General features: G+C 40.1%; 1 protein-coding gene across 1 annotated transcript; it reads left to right on the top strand.

Moving 5' to 3' along the window:
* Positions 1-7,466: 7,466 nt before the first annotated feature.
* Positions 7,467-14,024, top strand: ZFP42 (ZFP42 zinc finger protein). Its single transcript, XM_045552342.1, has 3 exons — positions 7,467-7,622; positions 10,384-10,462; positions 12,625-14,024. The coding sequence occupies exon 3, from the start codon at positions 12,724-12,726 to the stop codon at positions 13,639-13,641; it is 918 nt and encodes a 305-aa protein (XP_045408298.1). The 5' UTR covers positions 7,467-7,622; positions 10,384-10,462; positions 12,625-12,723; the 3' UTR covers positions 13,642-14,024.
* The last annotated feature ends 3,960 nt before the right edge of the window (positions 14,025-17,984 follow it).

Genomic DNA, 17,984 nt, shown 5'->3' with positions numbered 1-17,984 from the left:
TTGCTTATTTTCACAATGAAGTAAAAATAAATGCCACTGAAGCTTCATTTAGAGAACTTGTTTCCTTTAACTCGCGCTCGGACACAGCCCATCCTCAGCTTCAGTCTTTGCCCTGCACTGACCCTCATGATCCACTGTTAGAAACAGCCATTAGTTTCTTCTCCACTGGGTCCAGCTTGTGTATTCACAGACACGGTTTCTACCCCACAGCTCCTGAAACCTAAATGTGCATATGAATTACCTGGATATTTTATTAAAATTTAGATTTACTTCAGCAATTCTGGAGTAAGGACCAAAATTCTACATTCCTGACAAGCTCCTAGGTGATGCCGATGTTGCTGATCTGAGATCTCACACTGGTTTAAAATGTTCCATTGTAACCCTTTTAGGGTTTGGGGGCACCAAATAAAGGCTCTGGGGGCAAAATTACACTGGCTACTTACATGTCATTTCTGCCAAATAAATGGCGAAATCAGTCCACTAGTGAATGTGTGAATACCTACTACAAAGTCCCTAGTAAAATACTTTCACCTTAGCTTAGTAGATATTTGCTAAAGTATTTGCCATTTCAAGATCTGAAAGACTTCTCTCCGAGCCTCTCAGAGGCTTTCAGTAGCCCATCAAAGTAATTAATATCCCTCTCCGTTCTCCTTATCTCCTCATCACCAAGTTTTAATATAAGATTTATAATTCAGTTCTCTGCAGATGGGGTTCAAGGCCAAGGAGTCTTTCCAGTGTTCTCAGGCTAATATTAGTTTATTCATTTGACAAATATTTACTAAGCACCTGCTCTGTGCCAGGCACTATTCTGTGCACTGTTTCCTGATGACCATAGAACACAAGGCAAATGAGGCTCTGGCAGTTTCAAAGCTCACATTCCATAAGGGTAGATGGACAATAAAAACATAAAAAATAAATAATTTCAGAGAAGCATAAGTAAATGACAAAAATAAAACAGCAGAATGGGATAGAGTGGGACTGAGAAGTCTACTTCAGAGAGAGTGACCAGGAAAAGCCTCTCTGGGCCACCCCGTTAGAGCAGAGACGTGAACGCGGAGAAGGCACCGGCCATGGAAAGGTCTGGAAGAAGAGCATCCTGACCATTTGATTTTCACAACTTACTCTGTAGACGGCCTCCTTCCAGGCTGTAGCTGTGTGTTCAGAGTTCCGTGAGTCTCACTGAATGTGTCTGAAAGGGCCACCTTGCAAATCCAGTCGGTTATCTCTTCTCCTGTCTACATTTTAGGCTCTTTACCAGAAAAGACTGCTGGTGAGTGCCTGCATGAGGGTTAGCTTGTCAGACATAAAGGATGGAGTGTAGATATAGTTTCCACGATCCAGGAGCAAATTATACGTAGAAGATGTAAGCCCATCATTCATTTCTGAAAAGAAGGGAATTTTTTTCTTAGATAAACATTTATTGAGCACTTGCTACATGAGAAACAATGTTTATACATATATATACAAAAGGATAAAATGTGGGTGTCTAGAGATTATGTGATATGAATTTTGTCATAAGGAGCTTACAAATAAAATATAAAGTAAAATGGGAAAAGTGAGAAACTACAAGTACAAGGTAACGGGAATAATCACTCCGAAGAAAGGGTGATTCATTTCTGCTGGGACAATCTGTAAATGTTCCAGTGAGAAGTTAGTATTTGACCTAAGCCTGGAAATACGAAACATGAGGTGCCATATCCATAGATAGGAATGAAGGCCCTGGAGCTACGTAAGACTAGTTAGGGAGTGGAGGGAAGAAAAGAGGCCCAAAGACTGACCCTTGCACAACCACGGCAGTGGCCTTGAAGAGGAAGAGGCACAAGAAATGGAGATTTCAACCGTGTCAAATGATGCACTGAGCAGAAAAAACCAACCTTTGGATTTAACATTGAAGAGGTCATTGGTGACCTTGAAAAGAGCCTCTTTAGTGGGTAGTTAGAAAGGAAAGATTTATTGAACCAGATTCAGGGGAAAAATGCAGAATTGAAAATTGGCACTACACACAAGGCTTCTCAAAATTTAATGTCATTATGAAGGTTGGAGATCCTGCTAAAGTGTAGTTTTAATTTAACAGGTGCAGGGTGGGGCCTGAGAGTCTGCAGTTCTACCAAGCTCGCAGGTGATGCTGATGTGGATCATAATTTGAGTGGCAAAAGAAGAGAATCTTTCAAGAGTTTTCTATTAATATAAAGAGGAGCAATGAAAAAAGGTGGGTGAACAAAGTAACTGGAGGAGGATATGGGGTCAAGGGAATTATTTTTAAGATTCGCACCATCACAGCATTGTATGCCCATGGGAGTGATCCAGAGGTGAGAGAGAGGAAAAAAAAGCACAAATGGGGGAGAGAGGGGCTAACTGAACATTTCAACAAAGGGGAAGCCCTGCAGAAGCCCTGCAGGGAAGCACAGGCAGTTCACCCATAGGAGGCGGGTGAAGTTCATGGGTGCAGACGCAGATGAGAAGGGTGGCGGAGTGCATAGCGGGTCCCTCCCAGTTGCTTTATTTCTCAGTGCAGTAAGGTACTGAGCTGATAGGACTGGGAAGAAGACGTTAGTGGTGCGAGGAAAGAGGGGACAGTTGGAAATAACTGTGAGGAAGTAAATCGACGAAGGCAGTTGTCTTCAATGCTATCAGACCAATGACCCCTTTTATAACACATTTTTAACTCTTGCTACTACTGTGAAAATAAAATGATAGTTAATTTAACCTACCTACACACATTTTTAAGCCAACAGAATGCCCTCACTGTAATACAAAGAAAAAAAAGGAAAATAATTCATAGTAAAATAACATGCATTTCCACATGTAAATGTGCAGGGGTGAGTATACTATTCTATTAATAAGTTAGCAAACCAAAAACATCTCCACAAACTTCGCTAATGCCCCTAGGGGGCGGTACTGCCCTTGTTGAGAATCCAATTGCTTGACATGACTAAGGGTCCACTGGAGATTGGTGACTGATTTCATGGGAGACGCGTTAGCGCAGTTGCACGTTTTGTTCAGCTGCCTGGATGCAAGCTCCAAGGGGGCGCAGTTGCATTTAAACAGGCTGGCAGCTTTATTGGGGGAGTAAATGGACTGAAAATGGAGCAAGGAAGTTGAAGGTCCAGGTCCACAATTCCTACCTGCAATTCCAAAATCCCAAAAGAGCTCTGAAAACACAACTTGAGTGTGTGTTTTTTTATAAGGTTGTTCAACACTCATTTGGCAGTAAAACTCAACCTGAATAGACACAAAACTATTTACAGCCTTTACTGATCCCACTTATTTGGAAATAATCATCCGTGTCACTGCAGATGATAATACATAACAAGGCACAAGAACTGCATTACCTTTCTAAAATTATATATGTGTAAATTTGGAAATGCATCTGACCTCAGGGTTTGGAATAAAGGCTTACGACCTGTATACATAAGGAAATTAATAAAATGATGGGCCCTGTAATCTAAGGCAGGTCAGCTAAGAACCTAGGACATGAGCAGTTAACAAACAGTGAAAAGGTGGAGTCACTGGATTCTAGTCCCTGTAGAGCAGACTATTGGAGGAGAAGGGGTGGCAGTGAGCCAGAAAGACTGGAAGCGAGGGCTACAGAGTTGGATGCTGTTAACTGAGAATCTGAACAGGGTACGGTTACAGGTGATGGTGAGTTCAGACCATGAGGTAGCTGAGAACTGAGGCTGCCAAGGCCAGTCTACTGGAAAAACCATCGACGTGCGTGTTAGCATCATGAAGATGAGTTCTGGGGGACTTAGATGTGATTGCACCAAAGGGCAGTGGTGGTCAGCATACTCTGATAATTTCCCCTTCCAACGCGAGCTGAGAGGTGTGAGGTACAGGAAGGGAGAAAGGTCTCGAGTGAGCAATGGGAAAAAGGGAGAACACTTACCCCGTAGGAAGCGGTGATGGGAGTGAACAGACAGCAGCCCTCATGCCCTTAATCACCTCCCAAAGGCCACATCTGTGAATACCACCACACTGGGGATGAGACTTCAACACGCGGAGGGACACAAACATTTAGACCATAGCAAGAGTCCAGTCTTAAAAGGAAGAATAGTTCCTAAGAAACTGCCAAAAAATAACATTAACACATCATTGTCAAAGTCTGAGGAGAATCTTTGGTCTAAAAAAGAGGCTTTAGGCCCTGTACTTAGACCCACCGCTAAATTTTCATAGAGAGAATGAACTATGACAATCTTTACGTGCTTACAGCTTTCTTCTAAAGAGCATAAAAACTTTTGAAAATATACAACAGTATGGTGACAAATCTCATTCTTTTCAGCATGAAGTACCAAACAGTTTCCATTTAGATTTAAAAAATGAAAATCACAGTTAAATGTGGCTTAGTGTCTCCTCTTAAAAATCATACTTCGCTAAGATATTAAATTCCAAGTAGAAAACATATATTATTGACTGTTTTTTTTTAATAGAAACTCTAAAAATGCATTTAACAAGCTCTTTAAACAATTGACTGAACTTGGAAAAATTAACTTTACCTTTAAATTTTGTGTCTGGATAGCAAGACTTGGGTTCCAAACTCTGCCCCATAAACTAATACCTGTGTGGCTTTGAATAAGGCATTTGTCATTACTGACTTCCCATTTCCTCATCTATAAAATGGATAATAACAATTCATAAGGTTGCTATAAAGATCAAACAAGTATGTAAAAAGACATTATAAATTACAGAAAATAATAACGCAAGAGACTTTTTTATGAAAAATACAAGTACGGAGTTTGCAAAATACCGTAACATAATGTAAAATGGTATATTAGACCACAGTGACGCATCTCAAAAAAGTAAGCACATTTGGGTTCTAATCTGAGTTTAGTCATTTACCACTGTGTAAACTTTCTTTGTGCCTCAGGGTTATCATTTTAAAATGTAAATAAAATTATATTAACAATGGGAATAATAACTATCTTATTAATTTCAAGATAAAATGAGACCACGCATGTAAAGCACTCAATTAATATTAGCTAAATCAAATAGAGATAGACTGAAGCTCTAAAAATGAAATGATGTTATAAAAGTTTAAGGTTAATAAGCATTTATAGAGGAAGCATGTTTTCTTGTAATACTTCATTCCTATCCCTCATGAGCTAAAGATTTAAGTTTTTTTTGGTTTTTTTTTTTTTTTTTTTTTTTTTTTGAGACGAGGCCTCACTATGTTGCCCAGATTAGCTTCGAACTCCTGGACTCAGGCAATCCTCCTGCCTCAGCCTTCCAAGTAGCTGAGACTATAGGCACATGCCATGTGCCTGGCATAGGACCTAAGCTCTTACTGTGGCCTACAAGGAGAGTCTGGCCCTGCATAGCTTCTCCACACTCCCCTCTTTCTTTCTACTTATTCTTCAAGTCCTTCCATAACTATTCCCTCTCCTGCCCTCCAAACTTAACTCCTCCTTCAGATTAGGGGAGCCTTCCAAACTTCCAAATTCTTCTGCTATGGGCTCTCATAACATCAAATACCTTAGCTTTATCATACTAACAAGAGCTGCATTTGGACATTCACAAGTGCCATTAGTTGGCCGATATTTTCTGACTCTGTATGTTAAATCTGGATATTTTGTTCATGAATTTTCACACTAATTTTGATGATTTTTTAATAGCACATGAAAATATTATTAATCTTGATTCTCGAGAGATTTGTTGTTGCAAACCAGTTGAGTGACTTGCCTCACCCTAGTTCCCGCCCACAGTTCCGGCCTGCAAACTACAGGATGCCAGGGATGCATGTCCCCAGGGCCCAGAACAGCAGCCTGTCCAGGGAGAAACTCAAATCTGTGTAGAGTAAATTAATGGGTATTTATGGTTTCTGCATTCAAAGCTTTTTAAGGAAAATGTTGGTTTGTAACACAGATAAAACTGTCAAAATACAATTTTTAAAAAGTGGTTGTAATGTTATTGGTAGAAGAATCACTATGACTGAGATTCCAGCAATCCAAAAACTTCTGTTTCCATGCCCTACCCTCTTTGTGGTCAATTTCAAAAGGCAGCCACCTTTGTTTCACAGTTTAATTGGCCCCCCAGTTCCTATGGGAGAAACTAAATTTCCCTTGATCTGAGTTCATATGACAACAGATGAGTTCATTCGCTTTGGTTTACATCTTCAGGGCTAAGGAAAGAAAAGTTAAATGATAATGGGAGCAAAAATAATTTATTGTAAGAGGTGGAGTGTGAAATGTAAAATTAGATTTTCTAAACATGCTGCCTCCAATTACCACACAGAACCACACCCTACCACAAATCAAGTGACCAGATAGAGTCAGTGATAGGGGAGGAGATTATAAATTAATCTAGTTTATTGTATGTGCTGCCTGAATGGCTTAGGAAGTGATAAAAGGATGTTTTCTGATGAATTAGGTTAAAGAAAGGATCTTCAGCTTCAGCTAAGAGAGAGAATGTGTGTGTGTGTTTCCATCCAGTGTGGAAAGGGACTTCCAATGACACTGCCATTTAAAGGGTTGGAAAGAATGACTGCTCAAGAAACTTTGGCACATTGAAGTTATATTTCTTATTGAATCCCAAATATTAACATTTTTATCACCAAAAGAAAAAAAGAATGGTTTAAACCTGATCTGAGAACTTGCCTCCACCGTTTCTAAAGACTCCATAGCAAGGCACCATACAGACCAGAAGGGAAGTTGTTTTTCACTACTATTTCTGCCTTGAGAAACTTGACCTGCAAGTATATGTTCTAAGGTAAAGAACTAAGGAAGCTTTAAGTTCCATTACAAACGAATGGGACCCCACTATGCCTTATGAGGAACATTCGGGAATAATAAATAGTTTAAACATTTTCCCCACTGAAAATTATCGTTTATTTTCCAATCTCACAATTGAAAGTTCAGTAAAAAACAGACCAAAAAAAAAAAAAAAAAAAACAGAAGTGTAGGTGTAGAGAACTGCTCCCAGAGATAGATGGATAGATAGATAGATATGAATTGCAGAAAAGCTTCAAGTCAACTAATTTAAGAGGCTTTTAAATATTGATTTTGGGGGTGTTTTTAATGGTATGTGTGTACTTATCCGAACTATTTAGCGTTGATTGACCGCTGCTTTCAAAGTGAGTTGTGTTCCCTTTAGAGATACGAGCAGTCTTATTAATGGCTGAAAAATAAAAACAAAAACCCACAGCAGCAGTCCACCTGCGACTGGGGGTAGGGTGGGGAGGGAAGCGCAGACGGGCCGAGGGAGCGCAGAGAAAGGTGAGGGTGCGTGTTCCAGCGGACCTCTATTTCCGGGTGGTAAAAGCTGCCTCCTCCCCTTGAGTTTTCACCTCCCCGGTACAGAAGAGCTCACCTCCGATTATCTGAGCAGCATACCTTCCCGGGCCGCAGGTGACCGCGCGGGGCGCGGCTCCGGGCAGCGCCAGCCACGCCCTCGTCCCCGCCCTCCGCACCCCGGCCGCGCCTTCCCTCGGGAATTCGAACCTAATCCCGGCTGGGTTCAAACGCGGGTGTAGCCCGATCGGACCCGTGTCCCTCCTGCGGAGGGTGGGCCCAGGGCGCGGCGCGGGGCGGAGCGGAGCCGCTGGCATAGGGGCGCGGGCCGCGGCCGCCGCTCTGTGCGCTGGGGAAGAAATGAAGTAGCAGGTCCTCGGGCGCACCGCGGTGGCACGGGTAAGTCTTGTCTCGGGAAACTTTTTTCCCCGATATGTGGGGGAGGGCGGCCAAGGTATTGAGTTCACTACTTAGAACGTATCGGTCAAGGTCAAAAGGGTCAGAAACCACGGACGGGCAGAGGCCCAGCGTCCCTGACCCTTGGCCAGCCGACTCCAGCCTCAGACCGCGGGGACCTCTGGCTGCCGAGGGCCACTGGCTTCAAACTCTTCCAACAGATAGAGGAGGAGAGTATATACGCTTTCAAGAAAGCGGATGTCTGGTCAAGATGTCCTTGAAGTTGTATTTTTTTTAATTTTATTTGTTGTTGTGGAGACGTGTATTAAACTCCTGGCCTCAGCGATCCTCCCGCCTCGGCCTCCCATCGCGCGGGGCCAGAGTTGCATTTTTTTACTTTGTTTCAGAATGTCATGTAAATATTATATTTTATTATAATATGTGGCTAGGTCTATTTTACATCAAAATGTTTAAATTATTATCAAGACGGTAGACAGTATCTTCCTTTTCTTTTTCTCTCTACTGATCTCCAGAAATGGCACTACCATCCCCCCAGATTAGTCCAGCAAAAACCCTAGGATGACCGAGGCCTGATTGCGGTTTCTTTCCCTCACTCCCTTTATCCGGTCCACCAGCAAGTTGGAAGTTGGGAGGGTTCGTTCCTTCTGCACTATCCCATCCTGCCTGCAAGGCATCTCCACCGCCACCACCTGCTCCTAACCACCATTCCTGGATTTCTAAGTAGCCTAAAAGATTTCCCTGTTTTCACCCTGGGCTTCCTAAATCCATTCTCCATGCAGCTACCCCTGGTCACCTTTTAACCTAAGCGAGAACGCGCCTGTAATGGTTTCCGTAGGTCTCAGAATGAAATGCTCAGGGCGCCGGGGCCCGCGGAGTCTGCACCCCGCCCCCCACCTCGTGGCGGACCCCGCACTGCTGGGAGCCCGTGGCCGCCGCAAACTCGGCTTCTTCCCATGCAGCACACTCCTCCCCCTGACCTCCCCTGCAGCCCGCAGCCAAGGCTCTTCCCCCTCTTTCCGTGGCCCGCGCTTTCTTCCTTTTCGGACCTCCCCTTTTCGGACGTCCTTGGAGGTCTTTGGGGACATTCGTGACAAAGATGGCGTCCCCCGGTATTTCCCTCTCATGCTCCGGTTGGGTTTCTCTGAAGAGCTTTTTTCTTAATCTGAAACCATTTTGTTTACCGTACAAACCTCCTCCGTGATAACCGGGGACTTTTGTATCTTTTTCACTGTTCTGTGTTCAGTACCAAGGACAATGTTTGCTACTAAATGCTTGTCAATTGATTGAATTAGTAAGTGATGCACTCCAGGAAGTACTTCTCTCCCAGTTTCAGAAACATAAAATTAGGTTAGTCCCATGCCATTAGGCATTCATTTAATATTCCGATTCTGTCCTTAGCCCATGCTTGCCCCTTAAGTTTTCCATGTACAGTCATGAGTTGCGTAACAGTGTTTTCAATCAAGAAGGGACCACAGGTGAGAGGGTGGTCCCCTAAGATTCTAATAGAGCTGGAAAACTCTTATCACCTAGTTATATCTTGATGATCACCCTGCCCCTGTGCAGGTCTAGGCTAATGCGTGTGTGTGTCTTCGTTTTTAAACAAAAAAGTTTAAAAGGTAAAAAAATGAAATAAAAATAAACAATTTTAAACATAGTTTATAGAATAGGATATAAAGAAAGAATATTTTTGTATAGCTATACAATGTATTTGTGTTTTGAGCTAAATGTTATTTAAAAAACACTCAAAAAAATTTAAAAGTTTACAAAGTAAAAATGTTACAATAACCTAAGGTTAATTTATTATAGAAGAAAGGAATTTTTTTAAATAAATTTAGTGTACAGTGTTTATATAAAATCTATAGTAGTAAACAGTAATGGCCTACACCTTCACATTCATTGACCACTCACTGACTCACCCAGAGCAACTTTCAGTCTTCCAAGCTCCATTCAGGTTAATTGCCCTCCCTACACTGGCATACCATTTTTTATATCATATTTTTACTGTAACTTTTCTATGTTTAGATATATTTAGATACATAATTACTTAACCATTGTGTTACATTTTTCTACAGTATTCAGTACAGTAACATGTTGTACAGATTTGTAGCCTAGGAGCAATAGGCTATACCATATAGCCTGGATATACCACCTAATAATCCATATCTCAGAACATATCCCCATCCTTAAGGGACACGTGACTGTAGTTATTTCTACTAACAGACAATGCTTGTCATATAAGCATATAAGTAGTTATATAAGCATATGTATTTATATGACTGATTATATGACACATCTGCTTGTATGACGTTGATATATTGTTATCAAAATTGATGTAAATTATCATTATCAATTTTGTATGTCATCCTCACAAGCTTGCATATTGTTGCGAGAAATAGAATAATACTCACAGACCTGACCAATAAGAATGTAGCTTAGAAAGGTAAGGGTATACTTGGACCTTGGTAAATTCATAAATAAATTCGTAAAGAAAATACCTCTCTCCCCTCAACCCTGATCTCTTAGGACATGTCTTTCTAGATAACACCTTGCATCATTAATGGCCTTTTTTTTTTTTTTAGCAGCCCAAAAGAACATAGAATAGCCACCTTTTTGAAACTTCTTTTACATTGTGTGTCTAAAGTCTCAAGATAAATTCTTAGTAAGTTAATTTAATAGGGTGGGTGGTTAAATCAGATATCACCAGTATGATGACTAAAGCATGTTCATTATTTCATTTCATTAGACAAAGGTACCAAGTGCTGGGACGTGTGGTGAACAAAACAGAAGAAACCTTGACCCTCATAGAACTTACAATCCAGCAGGTAAGACAGACTTTAAATAAGCAATACCAGGAGCTCTGATCCGAATAAAATGGGGAGCTAAGGGAACACTCAGCTTTTAGACCTAAGAGAGCCTGAGAATTGCGGGAAGCCTGCCTGAGGAAATGATGATTGAGCAGGGATATGAAGTATACATGGACAAGCCTCTGTGCATATGTCGTGTACACGTGTATGGGGGGTAGTATTTTAGTGAGAAGGAAGAGCACGTGCAACTGATTGATCTGATGCTTTATTGGAGAGAACATTTACTGTGGCTGAATAATGGAAATACAAAAGAGCTGGAGATAGCAAGAGATGAGCTTGGGAGAAATGCAAGAATCAATTAAATTGCAGTTATAGGTTAAGTATTCCTTACCTGAAATGCTTGGGACCAGAGTCCAGGTGTTTTGGATTTCAGATTTTTTTTTTTGGCTTTTGTAATATTTGCAAAATACTTACCTACTGAGTATCCCAAATCTGAAAATTCAAAACCCAAAATGTTCCAATGAGCATTTTCTTTTAGTGTTATGTTGGCACCGAAAAAGTTTAGTATTTTGGAACATTTCTGTTTTCAGATTTTTTGGATCTGTGATGCTCAACCTATATTTTAAATGGACTAATTGAGATAGAGGGGCTTTTGTGTTCAATTCTAGTGATTAGTCTCCAAAAGTGCTAAGATTTTGCTTAGTAAATATACCAGATACAGTCTTTCCGGTTTTTTTCACCTTTTTAAAGGACACAATAAATAATAACATTGCTAACAGTTAACACATTTATATTATGTATGAGAGATACATTTTAGGAAGAAATTTCAAACTTCCCTTACAGCTTAAACACATTTTATTGTTATTCTATATATTTATTTTTTGCCAAAAGTAAATGGCATGATTATTCTGGTGAGCTGTTATTTTTTAGTATGGCTATTTAAAAGTATTTTCAAGCTGTTAATTTTCATCCCACTACTTGCACATTTGCCTCTTTTTATAAAGCATATAATTTTTGTTCCTACAGCAATATGTCAAGACAATAAATAAGGAGATCTTTTATCAGATACACGATTGTAACATTAACCAGAAGGCTCTTAGAAAAGCATCAATAACATATTCGTGCTATAACTTTTTTAATGTTGCTTTTTGATTTTTAAGGAAATGATGGAAAATGATTCCAGGGCCAAACCACCCCATGCCTTTATTTTTGCTTGTACTCATAAGAGTTGGGAATGTATCTTATTCTCTGGATCCCCATCTTCTAGCACAATGTGTGGGCACACTATAGCCTGTGGCCCAAAGTCAGCCTCCACCTGTTTTATTGAACACAGCCAACCTTGGTCCTTTATGTGTTGACTGAGTGCTTTGGGGCTACAACAGCAGAGCTGAATAGTTTCAGCAGAGATCATAGGGCCCACAAAGCTTAAATCTGGCTTTTTACAGAAAAAGTTTGCCAACCCTCGTCTAGAAAAGTATGCGGCATGTAGCAGGATCCAACATAGACTTGTAGAATGAATAAAAAGGTAATAAAATAACACTAGCTCACATAAGTGTTCACCATTTGCTATGTGCTATGATCTGTGCAAAGTACATTGTGTGCATTGTTTTAATTTCATAGCAATATTACATAAAACAGGCATATTTTGCTCCCTTACCCCCTTTAGCTTTTTAATCAACATCCACTAGCCACCTCAGTGAAGGTTTGCCTGAGTGCCCTATTTAAAATTGCAAACTCCTACTTTCTACCAGCCCCTTTGCTTCCTCTGTAGCACTTAATCACCTTATAACATGTGACTTCCATTGCTTATTTATTTTATATGCTGATGAGTATGTCTACTCCATGGAGGCAGAGGTAGATGTTTGTATGTCTGTTACCGGACGTTTCCCAAGTAATGTGCAGCCTAGAGTAGGGCTTGAACGTGGTACATGCCCAATAAATGTTAGGTGATAAGTGTTAGAGGTCAGATATCTTGCAGGGATTCCCAGATGAGATCTGGTTATGATTCATATCTTACGCCACAGCTCGTTCCCTTTACCTCTTGGGGAGTTTATCAGAAAAGATGTAAATGTAGCCATTCCTTTTTTATTGGAAAATATGTTCAAAGCCATTTTTTGAGGTCATTTTCTGACTAGGCCTCTGATATTGGACAGTATTTTAACTAAACATTATTTTGACAGAGCAGGCGTTTGGTGAAGACGACTCGCCAGATCACTGCTCCCTGGAAGTGATTGGTATATCCTGGTGCAAACCTTCAAGGAGAAAGCAGGCGGGACAACATGAGCCAGCCACTGAAGAAAAGGGCAAAGAAAAGTGGCCGTAAAGGCACGGGTAAAAAAGCCCCCAGAAGGGCTAAACCAAGGCAAGCCAAGGCCAGCCAAGCCCAGCAGGCAGAAATGAAACCTCTCGGCACAGCATGGGCCTTGCAGGACGACAACGTGTGTTCCGAGACTAGCCCTCCGGCTCTTGAAGAGGATGCCTTCCCCGACTGTTACATAGAATGCATAATAAGAGGTGAGTTTTCTGAACCCCTCCTGGAAGAGGACTCGCTTTTTAAGTCCTTGGAATACCTAAAGGAAGGACCGGACGAAGAGCCGCCTCAACAGCTGCTTGAAGAAAGCTCCTTTCTGCAGTGTTCCTTAGAGTGCACGAAACAGGGGGCTCCCCAAGAGCCTCCCCAGGAGATGCATGAAGAGAATCCCCTGGAGTATTCTGAGTACATGACAGGCAAGAAGCTTCCGCGGGACGGGCTACCGGGCGTTGACTTAACAGATCCTAAACAGCTCACAGAATTCGTTAGAAAGAAGCCCAAAAATAATAGGGATTATCTGCAGACCATCCCTTGTCCTCAGAAGGGCTGCCCGCGGAAGCTGAGGAACACAACCGCCCTGAAAAAGCACCTCCTCGTCCACGCGCCCCGAGACCACGTGTGCGCGGAGTGCGGGAAGGCCTTCGCCGAGAGCTCCAAGCTAAAGCGACATTTCCTGGTTCACACCGGAGAGAAGCCCTATCAGTGCACTTTTGAAGGGTGCGGAAAGCGCTTTTCCCTGGACTTCAATTTGCGTACACACGTGCGCATCCACACTGGGGAGATGCGTTTTGTGTGTCCCTACGAAGGCTGCATCAGGAGGTTTATTCAGTCAAATAACCTGAAAGCTCACATCTTAACTCATGCCAAGGCACAAAAGTACCTGTGAAGAAGAAGATGGAAAAGAGTCCTCCAACAGGATGAGCACAGAAGAGTGATCAGCAACAAATATACCTCATTGATTATTGTGTGTAAATCATTATTGCACCCCTAAAAGGCATATTTTTTAGTGTTAGTAAGGTGCTCCTATACTTTGGGATACCATTTTTATAACATGCTGTATTCTATAGTGTGCTTCCAACAGGAAGGTCAGCGATAAAGTTTATTTCAAAAGCATGATCTTTAATATGTATTGGATTATTGGATATGAGACTTATTTTCATATACTATAAATATGAAAATAACTTTGATTTTTAGTTTTGTAGTTTCCAGTTGCTTAGTTTTGGCCTTTTAAATATGTACTTCATGGCACATGTGATAATCCTAGAAATTTCCAATCCTAAAGAATGAAAATTTCGTAGTAATCAATAAATAAATGAGTAGTTTTAAACAGTTTTAAAGTTAAATGTCCTTTTTTTATGATTTTTATTTTCTTATTGTATCAAACTGTATTGAAATCATAGACGTGTGTGATTGATAATGTTAATCCATCTGAATCCATTTTAGATATTCCTAAATAAAAGTACATAAAACCCCAGTAATATGCTTAATCTGGATTAAAAGAATCAAAGAAATGTGGATTAAAAAGATGACATTTATTTGTTCTTAAAAATTAGCAGAACGTGGCAAAGACTGCTGTTCAGTATTGTGAGTTATAGCGGGGAAGTTACCCCCATATACATGGTTGGTTAAGGTACAAATTGTCGCTGCCACTTTGGAAGATATTTGCAAGTGTGCTGCATTATAGTGTTCTAGGGCTGCCATAGTAGTGCCACAGACAGGGTGATTTAAACAATAGAGATTTATTGTCTCACAGTTCTGGAGGTGAGAAGTCCAAAATCAAGGTGTGGGCAGGCTTGGTTCCTTCTGAAGCTGTGAGAGGAGGATCTGATTCAGGCCTCTCCCAGCCTGCAGGTGGATGTCTGTCTTCGTGTTCACGTGGCGCCTGCCCTGTATCCTCACGTCGCTTCCCTCTACCTATCTGGGTCCAAATTTCCTCTTACGAGGACATCAGTCCTATTGCATAGGAACTCATCTTAATGCCCTCATTTTAACTTGATTACCTCTATAAAGACCTCATCTCCAAATACGGTCACATTCTGATGTACTGGGACCTTAGATTTTAATGAATGAATTTGGTGGGGGAAGGGGACACAGTCTAACCCATAATATATGGGTTCAATATATATATTGAACCTAATCATTTCATTTCTAGAATTCCATTCTGCATAAATATTTGCACTAATGTAAGAAGGCATTTGTTAAAGGATATTAACTGAATCATATTTTTAATAGTAACAAATTTATAATTTGTTACTATTAAATTTGTTACTATTTAAATTTGTTCCTATAAATTTAATAGTAACAAATTTATAATTTCAATGCCCAGTAAGAGGAAACAGGTTGCATAAGTCGTGCTATCTCTATTCAATAAAAAATATACAAGTATCCGTAAAGAAGAGGGCCCTAGCCAGAAGGAAGCCACAGAATAAGTTTATTGTTTTTAATAGATGGAATAGAATCTGGTATATTAACTTGCTGTGGAAGAAAATTTAGGGAAAGTGGTTAAATATGGATGGGGGGGCTGGATATTGGTTGCTCAAAGGTGGCTAGTAAAGTTAAAATCTAACTCTGATGTAGGAGTTAACTTATTTTTATGATTATAAAGTGAATCCTTGATTGGAATCACATTATAATGGGCAGACATATGTAGCCATCCAACTTGGAATGCATTTTTCTCTCACAATGAGGCAAATGATCAGGTATAATTTTAAAAAACCACATATCTTTGATTTTAAGATTTAAGACACCATTGAAAGTAATACCAATAAGTACCATAAATTTAACAGTTTTTCAGGAAAACAAAAACACTAAATAAGTGAATCAACTAAGATTAGTCTTGATTTTAGAAATGCCAAAATCTAAAACAAATGTGTCTTTAAAACAAGTAAAAAAAATCAAGGACTTGCATTTTGACTTTAGTATAAAGTAATTATTACTATGGACTATTATGGAAGTTTAATTTTTTATTTATAACATTTGGTATGGCATTTCTACCATCATTTCTATGGGAATGTGGGTCCTGAGTCTCTGAGTTAACAGGAAGATTGGGTACATAATCCATTCGTAAGTTTGGAATTTCCTCTAAATCAAACACCTGAGTATAGAATTTAGGATGGGAATTGGATACTTGATCACGATGATGGAATGTATGCTTGCCTGGTTTTTGCTTTGGTGGCAGTGTGTGTGATTTCGTCCTCTATGGATTTCTACTTCAGGAATGAATTAGGACAGAGCACCCCTGAAGACCAGGCAGGAAGCAGGATTAAATAGGGAGCCCTTGGACTAGAGGGATTCTGGGCTGGGTCTAGGCTGTAAGCTCTTGAGAACTCAGACTCCAGACTGAGCACCCAGAGGCATGAGAATTGGCTCCCCCTACATGGAGGTGGGTCTGCTTTCATAGATGCCTTTTTCTGGAGCTGAAGGGTCTGAAACCCCAGCTAAAGCTTGAATGTATAAGGAGCAGCAGTCTGAGAAAACGCTTGTGTATCTGCATTCCAAGGCTTAGTTGAGTCCTGATTTGGAACTAGGGTGTTACTTGGATAGCTGCCTGGCTGTTTTTGTTTTTGTCTTTCTGAAGAGGATCCCTAAAACTGCTGGGACTGTAAGAGGAAGAAAGCATATGGACACAGTGAAAAAAGAAAAAAAGCAAGGAAAAGGTTAGCTAATGAGGATATATCCCTGGAAATTTTTGTTGTTTCAGAAAGAAATGTACATAGATTTTCCACATTTATATTTTAAATAAAAACAATGAACACAAGATGTGTGAATGCGTATCCAGAAAAAAAATGAAATCAATTCATCTAGATTTTTACATCTTTCCAGATACTGGCATTTTACAAACCCTAAATCCTGATGAACAAATGTTTTTCTGTTTTCACGCTGGCATTTGGCTTCATGGCCCAAATCCTTTTTTTTTTTTTTTTAACTGCCAAACCCTAATAGTTGGAAGACGGCTACAGAAAAGATTTCTACCCCCCAAAAACCAGAAAAATCTTATATACTGGGTTTTTTCTTTTTAACATTTTTTTGTATATAGTTAGGGTATATAACATGTCATTTTGATGTACATAGAGTGAAATGATTACCATCATTAGGCAAATTAACCTGTCATCACTTTCCATAGTTACTAGGTATGCATGTAACCAGAACATCTAAAATCTACTCTGAGCAAATTTCCAGTATACAATACTATATCACTGTTAGCCTTATGCTGTACATTAGATCTCTAGACTTACTCTACAGAGCTGCAAGTTTGTACCCTTCACCTACCTTCTATTTCTTCCTCCACCTCCCTATTTCTGGTCACTACTGTTCCACTCTCTGCTACTCTCTGTTTCTATGTAGTTGACTCATTTATTTATTTATTTATTTATTTTCAGTTTCTGCCTGTAAGAAATCATGCAGTAATTCTTTGTCTGGCTTATTTCTCTTAGCATAATGTCCTCCAGGTTCATCTATGTTGTAGCAAATAGCAGTATCTCATTTTTTTAAGGCTGAATAATATTTTGGGGGTGTGTGTATATATACATCACAATTTCTTTATCTGCTCATCTATTAATGGATACTTGGGGTGTTTCCATATCTTGACTAGTATGAATAATGCTGCAATGAATATGGGAGCATAGATATCTGCATGAAGTGGTGATTTTATTTCTTTTGGATATATACCCAGAAGTCGGGTTGCTGGGTCATATTAGTCCTATTCGTTTCTTGAGGAATCTCCATACTGTTTTCCTTAATGGAAGTCTGCATTCCCGCCCACACTGTAGAAGGGTTCTCTTTTCTCCTACCATGCTAGCACATCACAAGATAACATCTCTTTTGTTTTTCATAGTGGGTGTGAGGTGATATTTCATGTGGTTTTGATTTGCTTTGCCCTGATGATTAGTGATGTTGAGCACCTTTTCATATACCTGTTGGCCATTTGTGTGTGAGAAATGTCTATTCAGGTCCTTTGCCCGTTTTTTAACCAGGATGCTGGTTTTCTGTTGAGTGTGTGAGTTCCTTAAACATTTTAAATAATAACACCTTATCATATACATGGTTTGCAAATATTTTCTCCCAATCCAGAGGCAGCCTTTTCATTTTGTTGAAGCTATTTAGTTTGATGTAGGCCCACTTTTTAATTTTTGCTTTTGTTGCCTGAGCTTTTTGTGTGCTATCCAAAAAAATCATTGCCAAGGCCAATATTAAGGAACTTTTCCCCTGTATTTTTCTTCTAAAAGTTTT

The sequence above is a fragment of the Lemur catta genome, chromosome 5 (assembly GCF_020740605.2).
Source record: "Lemur catta isolate mLemCat1 chromosome 5, mLemCat1.pri, whole genome shotgun sequence".
In the NCBI taxonomy this organism is placed as follows: Eukaryota; Metazoa; Chordata; class Mammalia; order Primates; family Lemuridae; genus Lemur; species Lemur catta.
Note: the sequence above shows the minus strand (reverse complement) of the source record. Positions and strands in the feature narration are given on the sequence as shown.